Source organism: Brachyhypopomus gauderio, chromosome 21, assembly GCF_052324685.1.
Source record: "Brachyhypopomus gauderio isolate BG-103 chromosome 21, BGAUD_0.2, whole genome shotgun sequence".
In the NCBI taxonomy this organism is placed as follows: Eukaryota; Metazoa; Chordata; class Actinopteri; order Gymnotiformes; family Hypopomidae; genus Brachyhypopomus; species Brachyhypopomus gauderio.
This window is the reverse complement of record NC_135231.1, coordinates 8,266,044-8,287,733: the sequence shown is the minus strand read 5'-3', so window position 1 is coordinate 8,287,733 and position 21,690 is coordinate 8,266,044. Positions and strand designations below refer to the sequence as shown.

The 21,690-nt window shown below is 43.7% G+C and overlaps 2 protein-coding genes across 11 annotated transcripts in view; one reads left to right on the top strand and one right to left on the bottom strand.

Annotated features, from left to right (window-relative positions):
- Nucleotides 1–18,937, top strand: part of cc2d2a (coiled-coil and C2 domain containing 2A) — a 26,852-nt gene extending 7,915 nt beyond the window's left edge. For 3 of the 9 annotated variants that reach the window (XM_076984513.1, XM_076984509.1, XM_076984506.1), the window contains 24 exons: nt 5,913–6,069; nt 6,243–6,499; nt 6,816–6,993; nt 7,080–7,233; nt 7,776–7,923; nt 8,251–8,304; nt 8,636–8,774; nt 9,061–9,264; nt 9,506–9,598; nt 10,635–10,726; nt 11,655–11,822; nt 13,093–13,186; nt 13,315–13,424; nt 13,743–13,839; nt 14,018–14,116; nt 14,314–14,490; nt 14,853–15,059; nt 15,611–15,700; nt 15,812–15,925; nt 16,133–16,267; nt 16,405–16,527; nt 16,684–16,742; nt 16,982–17,159; nt 17,342–18,937. In XM_076984513.1, the coding sequence (XP_076840628.1) occupies nt 5,913–6,069; nt 6,243–6,499; nt 6,816–6,993; nt 7,080–7,233; nt 7,776–7,923; nt 8,251–8,304; nt 8,636–8,774; nt 9,061–9,264; nt 9,506–9,598; nt 10,635–10,726; nt 11,655–11,822; nt 13,093–13,186; nt 13,315–13,424; nt 13,743–13,839; nt 14,018–14,116; nt 14,314–14,490; nt 14,853–15,059; nt 15,611–15,700; nt 15,812–15,925; nt 16,133–16,267; nt 16,405–16,527; nt 16,684–16,742; nt 16,982–17,159; nt 17,342–17,530 (3,316 nt within the window). In that variant the 3' untranslated portion in view covers nt 17,531–18,937. The remainder of the gene's footprint in view (nt 1–5,912; nt 6,070–6,242; nt 6,500–6,815; nt 6,994–7,079; nt 7,234–7,775; nt 7,924–8,250; nt 8,305–8,635; nt 8,775–9,060; nt 9,265–9,505; nt 9,599–10,634; nt 10,727–11,654; nt 11,823–13,092; nt 13,187–13,314; nt 13,425–13,742; nt 13,840–14,017; nt 14,117–14,313; nt 14,491–14,852; nt 15,060–15,610; nt 15,701–15,811; nt 15,926–16,132; nt 16,268–16,404; nt 16,528–16,683; nt 16,743–16,981; nt 17,160–17,341) is intronic. The other 6 variants (XM_076984514.1, XM_076984508.1, XM_076984515.1 and 3 more) reach the window with 4 other exon arrangements.
- Nucleotides 18,860–21,690, bottom strand: LOC143485195 (chemokine XC receptor 1-like). Of its 2 annotated transcripts, none has more exons than XM_076984531.1 (2): nt 20,703–21,690; nt 18,860–20,183 (listed from the first exon to the last, which is right to left on the bottom strand). In XM_076984531.1, exons 1-2 carry the CDS (start codon nt 20,767–20,769, stop codon nt 19,171–19,173), a joined length of 1,080 nt encoding a protein of 359 aa, XP_076840646.1. In that variant the 5' UTR covers nt 20,770–21,690; the 3' UTR covers nt 18,860–19,170. The 2 variants fall into 2 exon arrangements, with proteins under 2 accessions (XP_076840646.1, XP_076840647.1); XM_076984532.1 differs by lacking the exon at nt 20,703–21,690 and adding an exon at nt 20,408–20,636 and having other exon boundaries at nt 18,861–20,183.

The following is a 21,690-nucleotide window of genomic DNA, read 5'->3' as shown; positions in this document are numbered from 1 at the left end:
TAATCTAAAACCCTCCCACAAACACTGAAACACCAGTCCAGTCTAATCTAAAACCCTCCCACAAACACACAGACCAGTCCAGTCTAATCTAAAACCCTCCCACAAACACTGAAACACCAGTCCAGTCTAATCTAAAACCCTCCCACAAACACACAGACCAGTCCAGTCTAATCTAAAACCCTCCCACAAACACTCAAACCAGTCCAGTCTAATCTAAAACCCTCCTACAAACACTCAAACCAGTCCAGTCTAATCTAAAACCCTCCGACAAACACACAGACCAATCCAGTCTAATCTAAAACCCTTCCACAAACACTCAAACCAGTCCAGTCTGATCTAAAACCCTCCCACAAACACTGAAACACCAGTCCAGTCTAATCTAAAACCCTCCCACAAACACACAGACCAATCCAGTCTAATCTAAAACCCTCCCACAAACACTGAAACACCAGTCCAGTCTAATCTAAAACCCTCCCACAAACACACAGACCAATCCAGTCTAATCTAAAACCCTCGCACAAACACTCAAACCAGTCCAGTCTAATCTAAAACCCTCCCACAAACACTCAAACCAGTCCAGTCTAATCTAAAACCCTCCCACAAACACACAGACCAATCCAGTCTAATCTAAAACCCTTCCACAAACACACAGACCAATCCAGTCTGATCTAAAACCCTCCCACAAACACTCAAACCAGTCCAGTCTAATCTAAAACCCTCCCACAAACACTCAAACCAGTCCAGTCTAATCTAAAACCCTCCCACAAACACTCAAACCAGTCCAGTCTAATCTAAAACCCTTCCACAAACACTCAAACCAGTCCAGTCTGATCTAAAACCCTCCCACAAACACTCAAACCAGTCCAGTCTAATCTAAAACCCTCCCACAAACACTCAAACCAGTCCAGTCTAATCTAAAACCCTCCCACAAACACTGAAACACCAGTCCAGTCTAATCTAAAACCCTCCCACAAACACACAGACCAATCCAGTCTAATCTAAAACCCTCCCACAAACACTGAAACACCAGTCCAGTCTAATCTAAAACCCTCCCACAAACACTCAAACCAGTCCAGTCTAATCTAAAACCCTCCCACAAACACTCAAACCAGTCCAGTCTAATCTAAAACCCTCCCACAAACACTCAAACCAGTCCAGTCTAATCTAAAACCCTCCCACAAACACTGAAACACCAGTCCAGTCTAATCTAAAACCCTCCCACAAACACACAGACCAGTCCAGTCTAATCTAAAACCCTCCCACAAACACTGAAACACCAGTCCAGTCTAATCTAAAACCCTCCCACAAACACTCAAACCAGTCCAGTCTAATCTAAAACCCTCCTACAAACACTCAAACCAGTCCAGTCTAATCTAAAACCCTCCCACAAACACACAGACCAATCCAGTCTAATCTAAAACCCTTCCACAAACACTCAAACCAGTCCAGTCTGATCTAAAACCCTCCCACAAACACTGAAACACCAGTCCAGTCTAATCTAAAACCCTCCCACAAACACACAGACCAATCCAGTCTAATCTAAAACCCTCCCACAAACACTGAAACACCAGTCCAGTCTAATCTAAAACCCTCCCACAAACACACAGACCAATCCAGTCTAATCTAAAACCCTCCCACAAACACTGAAACACCAGTCCAGTCTAATCTAAAACCCTCCCACAAACACTCAAACCAGTCCAGTCTAATCTAAAACCCTCCCACAAACACTCAAACCAGTCCAGTCTAATCTAAAACCCTCCCACAAACACTGAAACACCAGTCCAGTCTAATCTAAAACCCTCCCACAAACACACAGACCAATCCAGTCTAATCTAAAACCCTCCCACAAACACTGAAACACCAGTCCAGTCTAATCTAAAACCCTCCCACAAACACTGAAACACCAGTCCAGTCTAATCTAAAACCCTCCCACAAACACACAGACCAGTCCAGTCTAATCTAAAACCCTCCCACAAACACTGAAACACCAGTCCAGTCTAATCTAAAACCCTCCCACAAACACACAGACCAGTTCAGTCTAATCTAAAACCCTCCCACAAACACTGAAACACCAGTCCAGTCTAATCTAAAACCCTCCCACAAACACACAGACCAGTCCAGTCTAATCTAAAACCCTCCCACAAACACTCAAACCAGTCCAGTCTAATCTAAAACCCTCCTACAAACACTCAAACCAGTCCAGTCTAATCTAAAACCCTCCCACAAACACACAGACCAATCCAGTCTAATCTAAAACCCTTCCACAAACACTCAAACCAGTCCAGTCTGATCTAAAACCCTCCCACAAACACTGAAACACCAGTCCAGTCTAATCTAAAACCCTCCCACAAACACACAGACCAATCCAGTCTAATCTAAAACCCTCCCACAAACACTGAAACACCAGTCCAGTCTAATCTAAAACCCTCCCACAAACACACAGACCAATCCAGTCTAATCTAAAACCCTCGCACAAACACTCAAACCAGTCCAGTCTAATCTAAAACCCTCCCACAAACACTCAAACCAGTCCAGTCTAATCTAAAACCCTCCCACAAACACACAGACCAATCCAGTCTAATCTAAAACCCTTCCACAAACACACAGACCAATCCAGTCTGATCTAAAACCCTCCCACAAACACTCAAACCAGTCCAGTCTAATCTAAAACCCTCCCACAAACACTCAAACCAGTCCAGTCTAATCTAAAACCCTCCCACAAACACTCAAACCAGTCCAGTCTAATCTAAAACCCTTCCACAAACACTCAAACCAGTCCAGTCTGATCTAAAACCCTCCCACAAACACTCAAACCAGTCCAGTCTAATCTAAAACCCTCCCACAAACACTCAAACCAGTCCAGTCTGATCTAAAACCCTCCCACAAACACTGAAACACCAGTCCAGTCTAATCTAAAACCCTCCCACAAACACTGAAACACCAGTCCAGTCTAATCTAAAACCCTCCCACAAACACACAGACCAATCCAGTCTAATCTAAAACCCTCCCACAAACACTCAAACCAGTCCAGTCTAATCTAAAACCCTCTCACAAACACTGAAACCAGTCCAATCTAATCTAAAACCCTCCCACAAACACTGAAACACCAGTCCAGTCTAATCTAAAACCCTCCCACAAACACACAGACCAATCCAGTCTAATCTAAAACCCTCCCACAAACACTGAAACACCAGTCCAGTCTAATCTAAAACCCTCCCACAAACACTCAAACCAGTCCAGTCTAATCTAAAACCCTCCCACAAACACTCAAACCAGTCCAGTCTAATCTAAAACCCTCCCACAAACACTGAAACACCAGTCCAGTCTAATCTAAAACCCTCCCACAAACACACAGACCAGTCCAGTCTAATCTAAAACCCTCCCACAAACACTGAAACACCAGTCCAGTCTAATCTAAAACCCTCCCACAAACACACAGACCAGTCCAGTCTAATCTAAAACCCTCCCACAAACACTCAAACCAGTCCAGTCTAATCTAAAACCCTCCTACAAACACTCAAACCAGTCCAGTCTAATCTAAAACCCTCCCACAAACACACAGACCAATCCAGTCTAATCTAAAACCCTTCCACAAACACTCAAACCAGTCCAGTCTGATCTAAAACCCTCCCACAAACACTGAAACACCAGTCCAGTCTAATCTAAAACCCTCCCACAAACACACAGACCAATCCAGTCTAATCTAAAACCCTCCCACAAACACTGAAACACCAGTCCAGTCTAATCTAAAACCCTCCCACAAACACACAGACCAATCCAGTCTAATCTAAAACCCTCGCACAAACACTCAAACCAGTCCAGTCTAATCTAAAACCCTCCCACAAACACTCAAACCAGTCCAGTCTAATCTAAAACCCTCCCACAAACACACAGACCAATCCAGTCTAATCTAAAACCCTTCCACAAACACACAGACCAATCCAGTCTGATCTAAAACCCTCCCACAAACACTCAAACCAGTCCAGTCTAATCTAAAACCCTCCCACAAACACTCAAACCAGTCCAGTCTAATCTAAAACCCTTCCACAAACACTCAAACCAGTCCAGTCTGATCTAAAACCCTCCCACAAACACTCAAACCAGTCCAGTCTAATCTAAAACCCTCCCACAAACACTCAAACCAGTCCAGTCTAATCTAAAACCCTCCCACAAACACTGAAACACCAGTCCAGTCTAATCTAAAACCCTCCCACAAACACACAGACCAATCCAGTCTAATCTAAAACCCTCCCACAAACACTCAAACCAGTCCAGTCTAATCTAAAACCCTCTCACAAACACTGAAACCAGTCCAATCTAATCTAAAACCCTCCCACAAACACTGAAACACCAGTCCAGTCTAATCTAAAACCCTCCCACAAACACACAGACCAATCCAGTCTAATCTAAAACCCTCCCACAAACACTGAAACACCAGTCCAGTCTAATCTAAAACCCTCCCACAAACACACAGACCAGTCCAGTCTAATCTAAAACCCTCCCACAAACACTCAAACCAGTCCAGTCTAATCTAAAACCCTCCTACAAACACTCAAACCAGTCCAGTCTAATCTAAAACCCTCCCACAAACACACAGACCAATCCAGTCTAATCTAAAACCCTTCCACAAACACTCAAACCAGTCCAGTCTGATCTAAAACCCTCCCACAAACACTGAAACACCAGTCCAGTCTAATCTAAAACCCTCCCACAAACACACAGACCAATCCAGTCTAATCTAAAACCCTCCCACAAACACTGAAACACCAGTCCAGTCTAATCTAAAACCCTCCCACAAACACACAGACCAATCCAGTCTAATCTAAAACCCTCCCACAAACACTGAAACACCAGTCCAGTCTAATCTAAAACCCTCCCACAAACACTGAAACACCAGTCCAGTCTAATCTAAAACCCTCCCACAAACACACAGACCAGTCCAGTCTAATCTAAAACCCTCCCACAAACACTGAAACACCAGTCCAGTCTAATCTAAAACCCTCCCACAAACACACAGACCAGTTCAGTCTAATCTAAAACCCTCCCACAAACACTGAAACACCAGTCCAGTCTAATCTAAAACCCTCCCACAAACACACAGACCAGTCCAGTCTAATCTAAAACCCTCCCACAAACACTCAAACCAGTCCAGTCTAATCTAAAACCCTCTCACAAACACTGAAACCAGTCCAGTCTAATCTAAAACCCTCCCACAAACACTGAAACACCAGTCCAGTCTAATCTAAAACCCTCCCACAAACACACAGACCAGTCCAGTCTAATCTAAAACCCTCCCACAAACACTGAAACACCAGTCCAGTCTAATCTAAAACCCTCCCACAAACACTCAAACCAGTCCAGTCTAATCTAAAACCCTCCCACAAACACTCAAACCAGTCCAGTCTAATCTAAAACCCTCCCACAAACACTGAAACACCAGTCCAGTCTAATCTAAAACCCTCCCACAAACACACAGACCAATCCAGTCTAATCTAAAACCCTCCCACAAACACTCAAACCAGTCCAGTCTAATCTAAAACCCTCTCACAAACACTGAAACCAGTCCAGTCTAATCTAAAACCCTCCCACAAACACTGAAACACCAGTTCAGTCTAATCTAAAACCCTCCCACAAACACACAGACCAATCCAGTCTAATCTAAAACCCTCCCACAAACACTGAAACCATTCCAGTCTAATCTAAAACCCTCCCACAAACACTGAAACACCAGTCCAATCTAATCAAAAACACTCCCACAACCATCAGCAATCAGACAAATTCTCCAATGTCAATGGTAAACTAATCAGACACACTCCAACAAACCAGCTCAACACTCCCCAGCACACCCAATCAACAGTGATAATGCTGCAACTCGTGATTCATTCTCAACTCTGTGTCTAATATCTCCTCAGGGTGGAGGTGGAGCGGCCGTCCGACGAGCTGGAGCACGAGGCGGAGGTCCAAGCAGAGGTGACAGAACTGCGGGCAGAGTGTGCAGAAGACCATGAGAAGAAGATGATTGAGTACAGGAGACAGCTGGAGGAATGGAAGTCCTGGAGGAGGAAGCAGGTATCGTGACGCTTCACTCCATCAACAGAGTAAAGACTTGAGGAGAAATAATAACTGCCTAAGAGTAGGGTTTGAGTTAGGGTTGATTTGAGTTGGAGACATTTGCGCACATTCTCATGGTAGTGAAGTACATCTTTATCAAAATAAAGTGTTGGTGATTCTGCTGCATTCAGAAAGCTTTAAAGAAGAAACAAAAACAGAGAAGACAGCAGCCTCAGGATGAGGAAGAGGAAGAGGAAGATGAGGCAAGTGAGGAGGAGCTGGGAGAGGAGCCCGTGAAGCCAGAACCTCCAGAGAAACCAGACCTAGCGGGTCTGGAGCAGCAGGTACGCGAGAAGGCTGCCAAGATCCGCAGGAGACCCGGGGAGCCGGTTCTGTTTCCAGAGCTTACTGTCTCTGGTTCGGTAACTCCTAATGAGCAGTGCCCTAGGTGAGTAGAGCTCTCTCTCTCTCTCTCTCACACACACACTCACTCAAAGACAGACGGAGAGAGAGATCACACACACATATATTGACTTAATCTATTTTCAAGACTAGTTTCAACACCTTAGCAAATTTAGGCTATATAAAATCAGTAGATTATAATCAGTTACATAACTTACTGGTTGAACTTCAGTTTCTCTTTGTGTAGGACAGTATTTGTAGAGTATAATATTTATACTCGTAATGTAAATTTTGTCTTATGTAAATGTAATGCATTACTTTCATGTAAAGACAACATGGAATGGTGTGTGCTGTATTTCCAGAGGTGAATTAGCACGACGGGAAGATGTGGCAAAACGTTCTCTATACATCAAAATTTTGTACAACAACAAAGAAGTGTCCCGAACAGATACTCGCTCACTGAGTATGGACTTCAGAGTTCACTTTGGACAAATCTTCAACCTGAAGATAGTGAACTGGCCAGAGAGTATCAAGCTACAGGTAGTATGTCACAGTCTGGTTTTGCGTGTTTGCGTGTTTGTGTGTGTGTGTGTGTGTTCTCACTTTACATTTGTTTTCCTCCTTAGATATACGAGTGTGTTGGCTCCTCCACGTCTCAGTTAGCGGAGGTGTGTGTGCCGATTCCAGAATCTTCCGTGTTAACAGGCACTGCTCCATCTGATGATCTGGAGTTTAGCAGCAACCAAAGAGTCACCTTCAACCATGAGGGTGTTGGAAGTGGTAAACACACACACATACACACACCCACACACACAGACACTCTCTCACACACACACACATACACGCACACGCACACACACAGGCACACATACAGGCACATACACACATACAGGCACACATACAGGCACATACACACACACAGGCACATACACACACACACAGGCACATACACACACACAGGCACACACACACACACAGGCACACACAGACACACACAGACACACACAGACACACACAGGCGCACACAGGCACACACACAGGCGCACACAGGCACACACACAGGCGCACACACACACACAGGCACACAGACACACACACACACAGACACACACACACACAGACACACACACGCATACTTGAATTCATTATGTTGGTCTGCAACTTAAAATGCATTTTAAATCTTTTAGCGTGTCAGCTTTTCCCTGGTAAGCTTTTTCATATGTGCAAAAAGAAAAGTTCCTACACTAGCATGTTCCTACATTAGCATGCTCAGCGTAGCGTGTAATGCACTGCAGTGACTAAGACGATGCTCTCTGCGTTAGACGTGCCGTTCTCGTTCATGGCGGACGGCAGTGACAGGCACACCCTGCTGACCACAGCCAAGCTGTCCTGCTGCGTGTCGTGGGGCGTCGGCGAGGGCGCTGTGCCCCTGGCCCCCCCTGCCAGCCAACCCGCCGCAGGACTGCACAGGTGAGGGGGGGTCTGCGCAGGTGAGGGGGGGGTCTGCGCAGGTGAGGGGGGGTCTGCGCAGGTGAGGGGGGGTCTGCGCAGGTGAAGGGGGGTCTGCGCAGGTGAGGGGGGGGGTCTGCGCAGGTGAGGGGGGGTCTGCGCAGGTGAGGGGGGGTCTGCGCAGGTGAGAGGGGCTGGGTCACTGGGGGATTCAGGACAGCGGTTCTCCTCTGGTGGTCCATATGTGGTAGTGCTACGCCTTCCAGTCAGTTCTGCTTCATAGACTTGGACAGCGTGGGTGTTTTCCATCTGTAACACAGTTGTATGTTGCTGTATCTTTCCATTCAGTGTACTTCAGAAATGCTTTTCTGGCATGAATTATACACCAGAGGTCATATTTAGGTGAGATTGTGTTTGCTGAGGCTGAGTGTCATTGCTGTTGTTTTTATTTTCATCTGTATTCAGGTATGTAGCTTTCAAGTTGTCATGTTTTAGGGTTTAATACCGATTAACAATTAAAAGTATTTTTATGCTTTCATAAATGCTTAGATTTTCATGTTTTTTAATTCCTGGATTTATCATTTGGGTGGGATATATTTCTGTGGTTAAAGTTTAAGTGGCTATCTTAAGGCTCCTTGGCATCTGTGCCCATAGTGGAAAGGCAGTGCAGTTCATTTAAAGGTTGTTCTGAGAGATGTCTTCTTTCTGTGTCTCCCTCTCTGTTTGTCTGCAGCGGTCTGAGGCAGATGGACGCTATAGTATGTATTGGAGCGTCGGGTCTGAACGACATGAAGAAACTGGGGAAGTGGGCGACCGAGTCCCGCCTTGACCCCAACGACCCCAACAACGCCTCCATGATGCAGCTGCTTTCAGTGAGTGACCTCCTTCCATAGGCTGTGTCCACTCTACACGCTCGGAGGGTTTTCCAAGTTCCTTGGATGGAGATGTTGACTGGCTGTGATCAGTTGTGGAGATCGTAAACATCTGGTCCACACCAGAAGAAGAAACGTCCAGTGTCGCATGTTTACACTTTATGCTAAAGATCGGAGAAATGTAACTGCAAATATAACTCCCTCCACACATTATCTCACCTGTTCTCTCCCTCTGTTCTTCCTCTCCTCCTCCTCCTCTCTTGGTCTCTGCCACTGTCCTTCACAGATGTCGAGTGGAGGGGAGGTGGCCGTCCCGGATTACTTCCGGCCGGAGCAGCTCCAGGAGGAGTTTAACTTCCTGTCCGAGGAGGAACTGAATCGTTCCCGCCGCTTCCGCCTGCTCCAGCTCAGGAGCCGAGAGGTGGCGGAGTTCCGTAATCTCAAAGCCGTCCCGGCCATGGAGCGCGAGATCTCCGAGAAGGTCTTTGAGGTGGGACCCTGTCTTTATACATCGGGCTGCTGTAACATTACTGAAACCCTCCATTACAAGTCTCATGTCACTATAATAGAATTTAACAGAAGAAAAATATTTATAGTTTTATTGTGACGGTGATGATGTTAAGGATAAGTATATTACATGTAAAGTGTTGGTAACATTTTCAAATGGTCTAAATAGTGCTAAATAGTCTTGACATTGTGTGTGTGTGTGTGTTTTCCTTACACGCCATCAGGATTACGAACGCAGGCTAAAGGAAGGGGAAATGGTCAACACCAAAGAGCACATGGACGCACAACGAGCTCTGGTTGCCAAGTATTTACAGAAGGTGAGTGATCCCCCTTTTGTGTAGGTGTGTGTTTGCAGTAGAGCCTGCCCCAGACAGCAGGTCTGAATCTGTTTTTCCATTTTATACATTACTTGTCATAGCTTTCATTATATTGATCATTCTGAAGGAAAAGAGAATCATGCTTGTGCTGGTTCCTTATCTATCCACAAGGGGGCACATTTTCTCACTGATTCATCCCCACATCAAGATCTGCCCATCTCCTTTAATACCTCCTTTAACATCTCCTTAAGATCTCCTTAACAAGACACTTATCACACCATGCGAAATTGCAAGACATCTAGGCACAGTCCTGGGCAACTATCATTCTCCACCCATGTTATTAACATGACCCAGACATGCAGGTTTCTCTCTTCTGGAATAACTAACAAATACCTAATACCTACACTAATACCTTTATGTCACCTTTATATTGTGACCTTTAAGTGCTTGTCCAGTCTTTCATTATTTCAACACTGGACTACTGCAACTTCCTGTTCATGCCACCAGACCCTTGTAGCTGATCCAAGTTCACACTCATCACTCAACTTCAGCATTTAATCACTGGCGTATAGTTCCCCATTCCAGATTTAAAACCCTGACATTTGCCCACAAACTCTACAGCAGACCTGCTCCCTCCTACCTGCCTTGAGTCACATGACACATGCTTCTAGACTTTTCTGTGCTGGCACTCAGATGGTGGAATGAGCTCCCAATGTCTGTCTATAGTCTCTTGCTTTATACAAACTTAGACTGAAAACTCGAGGCTTAAAGAAGCACGTGGATGAGCATATATCCCTAATCTCTACATTAAATGTGAATGTGAATTCACAATGTGAATAATAAATGTGAATAATAAAATACTACTAATAATAATTACTTTTTAGACCAGGTCTGTATCCTGAAGCCCAGCAGATGGAGCCGATATGTTCTGGCACACGTACCTACGCACATATCGATACGTAGCTCGTTTATGCGAGAAAAGACGTTACACGTCTGACTCCTGTTTAATCTCGCCCCCTCTCATTTTGTCTCCTAGGTGCGTGAGTCGGTCATTAACCGCTTTCTCGTCGCTAAGCACCATTTCATCCTGTCAGACCTGGTTGTAGAAGAGGAGGTTCCCAGCATCGGGTAACCACTTCCTCTCCTGTAATTTGCAATCTGCGGTTTACTTATGAGGGCATTCTTGGGTGGAAAGTATTGATTTTGTCTAATTTCAAACAGCTGTTCTGCAAATGGAAAACGTAGCAGGTTTTTGTTTCTGTTTGATTTTGTATTTGTTTGATTGTCTTCTTCTCTTATCCTTTGTTTGCTCTTTGCGCTGTTGTGCATGTAGACCAGCGAGACAAGGGTACGTGTGCAGGCCTTTTCAGTTCTCTCTGTCCACTTCTCCTTGGTCACACAACTCTACCTGCCTGTTCCTTTAAAAACAAACAAACAAACAAAAAAAACCATGCATATTCCGTCCTGTAATTTTTCTTCATAAGTCAAAATGCTCCATATCTGCAGTGCTGTACTGGTCAGTGTGTAGTTCTAGAAGAGTCCGGCGTGTGTGTGTGTGTGTGTGTGTGGGTGTTTGTAGGATGTGGGCAACACAGCTTTCACTGACCTCCTACAAGATTTTCTATTAATATATTTTATAATTAAGAAGGAGTGGATTGAACTATAGACAACAATTGAGCGTGTATATGACGCAAACTGTGTGAAATACTTGGCACATCTGATTGGTCCCTTGGTTATGTTTGCTGAAGCTTTGTAAGCCACATTTTAACCTCCTTTTAAAAAGGAAGGGGTGTAAAGCCATTACCCAGAATCCATCTCTGCTCCTCTCTGAGTATTCAGGTCAGTAGTAGTCTTAGTAGTCGTTACAGCTAATCCCAAAACTTTAAGAAACACTTCATCCAAAATGGCTAACGAGGAAGTCACACTAGTGGATAAAGTTTAGTCATTAGCGTAGCCTAATGTAGATTAGACTTTGCGTAGAAGTCCCTCCAACCATTCATATGCTGCTGTTCACCGTGGTGCATGCGGTGATCGTTTGCTCTGGTCTGACGTTCAGGTTTCTGGGCCTGAACCTGTTTAAGCTGGCTGAACCCAAGCGGCCCCTAAAGCCACGGAGGAAGGAGAGGAAGAAGGTGACGGCGCAGAACCTTTCGGATGGAGACATCAAACTCCTTCTCAACATCATCAGAGGCTACGACATACCCGTCCGCAGACCACACGCTGGGTAGGGCGGAGCCTGTCGGTCCTGCTCATGATTGTTTCAGTGTGTCAGCATGACACCGTGTCATACATAAGACACACTGTTTAACATATGACCCCATTTATTGTAGTGCTTTGCTATGAATTCTATGCAGATGCAGACTTCCTTCTATATACAGACTAACTAATCAAGGAGGTATCTGGTTATGCCTCATCCAGGGATCATACTGTGATTATATACAGTATATTGCCAAAAGTATTCGCTCACCTTCCTTGATTCACATATGAGCTTAAGTGACATCCCATTCCTGATCCATAGGGTTCAATATGATGTTGGTCCAACCTTTGCAGTTAGAACCGCTTCAACTCTTCTGGGGAGGCTGTCCATAAGTTTTGGGAGTGTGCTTATGGGGATTTGTGATCATTCTTCCAGAAGCGCATTTGTGAGGTCACATACTGATGTTGCACCAGAAGACCTGGCTCTCAGTCTCTGCTCTAATTCATCTCAAAGGTGTTTTATCGGGTTGAGGTCAGGACTCTGTGCAGGCCAGTCAAGTTTATCCACACCAAACTCTGCCATCCGTGTCTCTTTATGGATCTTGCTTTGTGAACTGGTGCACAGTCATGTTGGAAGAGGAAGAGGTCAGCTCCAAACTGTTCCCACAAAGTTGGGAGCCTGGACTTGTTCAAAATGTTTTGGTATGCTGAAGCATTCAGAGTTTCTTTCATTGGAAATAAGGGGCCAAGCCCAGCTCCTGAAAAACAACCCCACACCATAATCCCCCCTCCACCAAACTTTACACTTGGCACAATGCAGTCAGACAAGTACCATTCTACTGGCAACCACCAAACCCAGACTCGTCCATCAGATTGCCAGATGGAGAAACGCGATTTGTCACTCCAGAGAACGCACCTCCACTCCTCTAGAGTCCAGTGATGGCATGCTTTACACCACTGCATCCGACGCTTTGAAATGCACTTGGTGATGTTTAGCTTAGATGCAGCTGCTCGATCACAGAAACCCATTCCATGAAGTTTGGATGTCTGTAGTGATTGACTCTGCAGAAAGTTGGCGACCCCTTTTGCACTATGCACTTCAGCATCCACTGAATGAGCGACCCATTCTTTCACAAACGTTTGTAAAAACAGCCTGCATGCATAGGTGCATAATTTTAAACACCTGTGACCAGGGAAGTGATTGGAACACCTAATTCCGATCATTTAGATGGATGAGTGAATACTTTTGGCAATATAGTGTGTGTTTGTTTGTGTGTGTGTTTGTGTGTGTGTGTAAGGGCGGGTAAAGGTGGCCGCTCCTACAACGAGCCCTTTACGTCAGCTCAATCCTCCCAGACTGCACTGCAGGCCAGTGAGTGGCCCCTCGGACAGGTACCCTCCACCTTACTACACCTGACCACGTGGCCCTCAGAGCATAGCTGTGAACTTCTCATGTCTGTTTATGGCTCATTAGTGTCATGGCAATGTTCAAGAAAAAAGTGTTTGTGTGTGTTTTTTAGCCCTTGATTCGGCCCTTCGTGGAGGTGTCTTTCCAGCGTACGGTGCTGCAGACGTCCACCGCAGAAGGACCGAACCCCTGCTGGAATGAAGAGCTGGTGCTGCCATTCAGGTGATGTCATTACCTCTTCATTACCGCTTCATAATCTCTTCATTACATTTCAATAATGGCAGCATAAAACTTCATAAGAAGCATCTGTGTGTGGTTGCTGGTGTCAATGCATCTGGACAGCAATTTTGGGATTCAAAAGGTATGTTTGACACAACTGTGGATTCTGAGAATGAATGGTTTCAGAATGAATTTGGTAGTTCATTACCTCTTAATACTGCATTTCAGGATTTCATAAGAAATTTGTGAGAATTGAAAGTTACTGAGGGTTTCTGAGATTCTGAGAGTTTCAGTTTCTGTGCCCCCACCACCATCTCACAGTGCGCCCAGTGGAGACTACAGCACATCCAGTCTGCAGGCCGTGCGGGATGAAGTTTTCATCAGCATTTTTGACGAGGTTCTCTACGAGGTGGTGGAGGTACGTCTCACACGAGCGAGTCAGCCACACCTGGAAATGACTCCTGTGCTGTTTAAGATCCACTGGCTGGACAGTTCCATCCAATATAGATTCCATTGAGGTTGATGTTTCACATCACCTACAGAGCTGGATCACATGTGTATCAGATCCTGTGTGCTCCTCTCCGTTTCTCTTTCAGGATGAGAGGGAAAGTGGAAACAACATTCATACTCGCATCGAGAGACACTGGCTGGGATCCATCAAGATTCCATTCAGCACGATCTATCTGCAGTCAAGGGTGCGTTTGTCTGACAGGAAACAGTGCTGTTTGTGTGATCTGCACACTTCCCTGCTGATTACTGGTTTCTAAAATGTGTCCCCCAAGATTAACAAGATAAACTTTAGTTTCACACCTAACCACAGAATTTTACAATATAATTATTCAAATCAGTAAAGTTTAAATGATCAGTTGCGGGTTTTTCGGTTGATCGGCAGATTGACGGGACGTTCAAGGTGGCCACGCCCCCGGTGTTGCTAGGCTACAGCAAGGAGCGCAGCTTGAGTAGCGAGGGGGGGTACGGCGCCGTGCGGAGTCTGAGCGAGGGCACCTTCCTCACCCTCTTCATCACCATAGAACCCCAGCTGGTACCCGGAGACACCATCAGGGAGAAGGTAAACAAGAAGGATCAGGTGCATCGTTTTTTTTCTTTGTACCTATTCAATTCTCTTCTTTGATTGCTAACGCTACTGCTAACTTAGAGCTGCATTTGTGTTTTTTCATGCGTCTCTTCTTCCCCGTGTATAATCTGATTTCACCGCTTCCTCTTAAATGGATGAAGGAAGTTAAGGTGACATCTGTGTAGAGTTGTCTTTAGCAGAACACAAAATTAGATTCAGCGTAACTGACTCACTTCTCTCGTATGACTACTGGTAGTTGTGTTCGTTGTAACTGCTGTAATTGTAAAGAGTCAACAGTTTCTAAATAGAAGAACACAAATTTGACCTCTAACTGATCTTCCCTCCCTGGCATGGAGAAGTTCGACACTCAGGAGACGGAGCGTTTGTTGCTGGCGTGCGAGCTCTTCGAGAAGGACGCGCACAAGCGTTTCCCGGACCGGCCCTGCGTCACCACCGTGGTGGACCTGAACGGCAAAACTGTGTTCGTCACGCGCTTCATACAACCCCTGACCCCTCCGCAAGAGCTGTTGGAGGCCTTCCCCAGCAGCCCACAGGAGACCATGGTCAGTTCCAGGTGGCTGCAGGAACTCAGGGTTACGCAGCTCTTAATGCCGTTAGTGAAGCATGTATAGTATACTGATCCATCTGCTTTTGCTGAGGAGGTAACCATGACAATCAGTATGGAGCCTCTAGTATACCATCATCATGGCCACAGTTCAACATTCCTATTGCTGGATATTTCCACAAATGCTTCCAAGCTTTATCGTAGCTATGAGGTGGTTGCTCTTATAGGGGTGATGTGAGAAAGCAGATGTTTCCAACAGCTCCTGCCCGAACATATTACAGCAAAAATAATTTATGTTCTCTCTAGAGCAGCGTGTGTTGTATCACAGGTCATGGTACCTCCACATTTAGTAGCAAACCTACCATGAAAAATTTATGTTTGACAGAAAGTCTTGAGTAAAACGTTCGGAGTGACGTGCAGGAAACTGACCATTAGCACTGACCATTAGCCTCATCTGTACCCGCGCCCGTACCCGATTAGCTAACTGTATGGTGGGGGCGATGCGGGCTCCTCCTTCCTCGTCTCCACCAACCTTTGGTCCTTTGCTAGGAGCTGGTGACCCGCTACGTGTCCCTTATCCCCTTCCTGCCTGACAGCGTGTCTTTCGCCAGCCGCTGTGACCTGTGGAACACGTGTGACGTGAGTTTTCTCTTCAGTGACCCCATTTTCTCTCTATGAAGTTAATTTGTTCTCGTCCTGTTGAAATAAGTTTACGCGTTGATTTTTTTATTATTATTATGATTTTCGTAGCAATTCCTGGCGCTATTGGCCGGAGACGAAGAAGAGCACGCCGTTCTGCTCTGCAACTATTTCTTGGCAATGGGCAAAAAGGCGTGGCTTATCATAGGAACCGCCCTCCCTGAGGTGAGTGGCAGCATGTAAAGCATATGCTGTAGAATACGCCACTATCTCATCAAATGCTGCAAGGTTGTAAATGTAATCTAAATGCCAGTTGCTCTAGTACCAATAATATGAATGGAATTTGTCAGTAATTTATTTGGTCAGACATGAAGAGTTTTTAGTATCAGTATTGGTGTAAATAGTTTAATGTCTGGATTTGCCTGGTTGTAGGGCCCCACTGCATATGTCCTGACCCAAGAACATAACCTGTACCTGATCTGGAACCCCAGCACTGGGCAGTTCTATGGGCAGTATGACTCTTTCTGCCCCCTGCAGGCTGTGGGATGCCTCATCAATACAGACAATGTGAGTGAATATAAACGCTTAATTTAACAACAACACACATGTAACAATGTTAAAGGTGAACCTCACTCACCTCATCGTTTTTTTTTTTTTTGTCGAGATTTCTAAGAGGAACTGACACTTGGGGTTTGTTTTTGCAGGTGTGGTTTAACATTCAGGTATACGCCGCTCCCATGAGGATGAGTTTTGATGTCAACAAACCAAAGTGTTGGAAGCCATTTTTTTCCAGAACATTCCCTGACCCAGGCCTCTCCAGTGTACAGGTGAGTGGGCTTTGAAAATGACTAGCAAAGAAATTAGTTTGCCATGAGGACAAATGAATGAAAATGTTATAAGTATATAAGTAAAGCTTTTTGTGTGTGTGTGTGTGTGTGTGTGTGTGTGTGTGTGTGTGTGTGTGTGTGTGTGTGTGTGTTAAGCCGGAGGTTCTAGTGTACAGACGGACAGACAAGGCTGCTGCTGCTGAACTCCAGGACAGGCGAGTATCGGAACACCCCGAGTATCGGAACACCCCGAGTATCTGAAACTCTTCCCAGGGTGTCTTTATCCGTTTGTCTTAATTATGCAGGCTTTCTGCTGCTGTCTGTCTGTTTCTTCCATGCTACATGTAAATAAAGCTTGAAGGAACTGAGAGTGATGGGTAAACATCTCCATTGTCCTGCTCCATTGGTATAGTGGAGTAGATATTTCCAGTATAATTTCCAATGTCCTTTGTAGGATAGAGAAGGTCCTGAGGGAGAAGATCATGGAATGGCGCCCGCGACACCCGACTCGCTGGAACCGGTATTGCACCTCCACATTACGTCACTTCCTGCCCAAATTGGAACTGAGCGGAGGACGCGAGGTGGCTGAGGAACACCGCCTCGAGCTGCAGAGCCTCCTGGGAGATTACCGGGTGAGTCTTTTGATTGGCTGTCTTGTCCTATCCAATCAGTTCACGACAATGACACTACATCTAATGTATGCAAATTTTGTAAAGCTAGGACACATGGCTTTGATATTCATCTTAGAACACCACTGTACTGTGGGTGGGTGTGAAAATATATTCTCATTTCTGTCTTCTCAATTCCACATCAGATTTCTGGGTTCCCCTTGCATCTTCCTTTCTCAGAGATTCAACCAATCGTGGAAGCCGTGCACAGCACGGGTGTCCATAAAGTGGAGGCCCCCAGTGTGGAGTTTGCACTGGCTGTGTATGTGCACCCTTACCCCAATAACGTGCTCTCTGTCTGGGTCTATGTTGCCTCACTGATCCGCACACGCTAGCCTTCCAAACACGGAACAGCTGGGAAGTATTTCTAACATTTGAAACATTTTGTTTATTAGGTTGACTTGTAAATGAATGTACTTTGAATTAAGAAGAGCAGCTTGCATGTTTACAATTTATATTTGCAGGCCATGTTAAATATTCAGTCAGTATAAATTATATTATATATAGTTTTCAATTAATGTATTATGTAATTCAATATAATTTTTAAAGGATTTTTAAAAGTGAATATGTAGAATGTATCAGCATAATTTCGATTATGTCTGTACTGCAGCTGCACCATTAAACAATGTAAACAGATCTGAAAATCACGTTTTCTTGCGTGTCTAAATACTGTCAAAACACAGTGAATGGAGTACAATATCTATATTCAGAATATTCAATGTTTACTGTATGCATATTCAGAATATTCAGCATTTACTGCATATATATTCAGAATGATCAGAATATCCTTCATAGGTTTGATAGCTTAAGTCTGTCTTTAAATGAAGGCGATTGGGTGTTCGTTAAAGCCAAAAGCGGTAGCTGGAATCAGGAAATGTGCTGCATGATAAAAAAATGATGTTTTTAGATCTTATTTAGGGCAAAGTCAATTTTTCTGAAGCACATACTTCCTGTGTGGTTCTTTTGTGATGGCTTCAAAAGAGGTTTAAAGTTTTCATTTCAGTTCTCTGTACCTTGACAAAAAACATGTTTTTGGGTTTTTTTTTTTTTTTCCATTTTATGTATGAGTGTTTTGTTTTGGGTTTCTTTATTACCGGAGCTAGGGTTAGGGTTGAGGGATGGGGGCGTTGCTGACAGTCAGAGGCTTTTCATGGCAATATTTACAAAAATGGCCCTGCTGGTGCTTATTGGAGTCATTGACCTGACTGGCACACATGAACAAGTAAACATCAAGACGGCATAGGGTGGGGTGCTGGGTTTTATTTATTCGTTCATTTGCATTTCTTCCTTAATAAGCTGAACCTTTGCACTGTGAATGCAGTGGACCTTGGGACTTCTAATAAGCCAGGACTAATGAAATATGCTGTCTACAAACATTCATTCATCTTTCGTCAGCTATACACTGACCTGTCATGGTCTTGGATACATCTACAAATTCACGTTATGGCAAACTAAAGTACGAGTTTAAGTACAATGCTAACACTATATCTGAACTAAACAAAAAAGGATGAACCAAACAAAAAAAAAAATAGAATCAATTACATTTTAGAGATGGAATTACTCTAAAATGAAGGAGATTTTCAAATGAAGCAGATTTTACCAAGACAGAATTTATTCCTATAGGGAATTAATTTTTTGATCTCAGAACAGTCTAGGGATGAGATCAGAAGAGACGAGACGAGACAAGAGCGATGAGAAGTGTTTTCTAACTCAGAATCTCAAAGACAATAACATTTACCATCACTGCTGGGGGGAGGGGTTGTCTGATCTTTTGTCAGAGCCTTATAAATGTCTACCAGTAAAATGTAGATGTATACATCAAATAAAACTATATATTTACATGGATTTTATTTTTTATAAATAAGTTAATTGTGTATATTGAACAAGAAACTATTGCTTCTTTCAAAATCTTTTTATTATTATTTTTTTTACACATGCATAACTGACAATATGTGTACGCGGTTGTGGCACATGCCTACATGGTCCCCTGAGAGGGCCCGAAGGTGACTCGGACACCAGGGGCGTTCGTATAGTTTTGCTCTTGAAAGATCTTCTGTAAAATTGCATTCAAATGTTCACGGAATTTTACACCAACAAAGACATAAAACACTGGATTAAGGCAGCAGTGGGAAAAGGCCAACAGTCGGCAGACAAACAGTGCATAATCCAGATTATTGGCAGCATAACAATTTGTGAAAAGATCAATCCGATGGTAATTTAAAGACTGTAGAAATTTCACCACATTATAAGGACCCCAGCCAACGAAGAACACCGCCACGATACAAAAGATGAGTTTTACAGTCCTGTTTTTCTTGTTTGTTCGTGACTTTAAGATGGTCTGAAGAATTCTTATGTAGCAGAAACTCATAATGGTAAAAGAAACCACAAAAAATATATTCTGTTGATAAGTTACTACAAAGTATGCTGTTGTGTTGTTATACTCACAGTAAAATGTTTGATTGTCTTCTGGGTCAGACATGACTCCACTGTACAGTATGCCTGGCAATGCTGCCAAAGCACTGACCAGCCAAGCTATGAAAGGAGTGAGTGTGAACCACTGTCCTCTCTCCCAGTCCGAGAGAGGGTGGACCACAGCCATGTAGCGCTGGACGGTCATCAGCATGAGGAACACGATGCTGCTGTAGAATCCAGCAGAGAAAACAAAGTTCACAGCTTTACACGCTGCGTCTCCAAGCGTCCAGCCCCAGATGTAGTAACAGGCCCAGAATGGAAGTCCAAAAGTGAACATTAGGTCTGACAGAGCCAGGTTCAGTATGAAGATATTGGTCAACGATCTGAGGCTCTCATAGAGTCCAAGGATCACAAGCACTAGTATGTTACCAAAGAGACTGAGGAGGACCACAATGGTGAAGAATAAAGGCATGGCAATGGATCCAACTTTGATCACTGTATCCTTGCGACACAAATCAGAAGTTCCATTTATGTGTTCATCATACACAAATGTAGGTTCTGTCTCTGTAGTGCTTTCTGGGGAGTAAAGAGAGGAATTTTAAAATAAAGCAAATAGTACATACTACTTGTTCAATAGTACATTATTTGTACAATAGAATATTTGATATACTAAACATATAACAAAGGGAAAAGATTAAGTGATTAATTTTACACAATTACGCATAAAATGATGACTAGCTTTATATCTAGGGATAAAAAAGGGGTATTTTTCACTCAGTATATATTTTTTAATTACATACCCATGTCCGATTCATCCCATTCAAAATTAAAATATCTGATTCTGTCAGCACTCTGAATTGAATAACTATGATCACATTGTAGTCTGTAGGTTATCCCTGCTCTCTGACACTTTCATACTGAACTGAAATTAATGACGTTTACAAGCAAAAAAAAAAAATTATTTATTCCATCTGCTTCATACGTCATCGTTTCCTAATCTCATTTTAGCTTTTGCGATATGCTACTTAGTCATTCAGTACTGCACCTATAGTCAAATGTCATTCATCCACTACTTTTTAATGTCATGCGACCTACCCACATTCCTTCGCGATCGACCGACACTTCCTTCGCGGGCACCCCTGATAAAGGAACACGCCGACATTCACAGTAGATAATAATAATAATAATAATAATAATAATACATTGTATTTAATGGCGCCTTGCAATACATTCAAGATTATCTTACATCATAAATAAAGTACAACACATACAAACACAAATTAATAAAAAAATATGCATAAAATGGCTACAAATGCCAATTAATATGAATAAGCAAGTTTAATGCGTTTTTAAAGCAGATTTTAATTCTGTAGTTGAATCCAACGAACTCTGTGTAGAGACAGCTATCTCCAGCAATGTGGAGTTTCAGCTTTTGAGAATAAGCACTTGTTGCCTACAGCCTGATGGAAGGCTAACGTGAATCACCCAGTAACGATGTCAATTCATTATAACTGAACATCCCGATACAGATGAACGCCGGGTTTCCATCCAAACCTTTCGAAAAAATAATGCGCAATTTCCAAGTTTCGGCAGAAAAAATGCGAATTAAGCCTTGTTTCCATTCATTACAGTTATGCGAATAAACTTTAGATCACGTGAGAGGACGCCAAACAATAGTGGTTTTACGTCCATCTGGCTGTTACGCATTTTTGCACGTTGAGGTTTTGAAACATTTTTTTCTTTTTCTTTTCTATACATGGAGAAGTTAAATTCAATTTTTACTCTCTCCAGAACTGTTTTGTATGCATTTGCCATCTTTACATCGCGATCATGTACAGAACCACATGACTTGAAGCATGATACGTCATCGTTTATGCGAAAAACCCTTTTCCATCCAGTTTTTCCGAATTTTGGCGATGCGATAGTCTAACTTTTCCACCTCCTCCTAGCGTAAAAATCTTTTTGCGATATTTGGGGCTTTTTTCGAATTTTGGTCTTTTTCCATCCAGTTTTTTTCATGCGCATTTTCAAAATGCGCAAAAACTCGGTGGATGGAAAACCCAGTCCACATGAGCCACCTAGT

Coding starts and splice junctions, on each gene's coding strand:
- LOC143485195 (XM_076984531.1), bottom strand. CDS start 20,769: ATGTCGGCGTGTTCCTTTATCAGGGGTGCCCGCGAAGGAAGTGTCGGT. Junction 20,184..20,702: donor TCGATCGCGAAGGAATGTGG/GTAGGTCGCATG, acceptor TTTACTCCCCAG/AAAGCACTACAGAGACAGAA.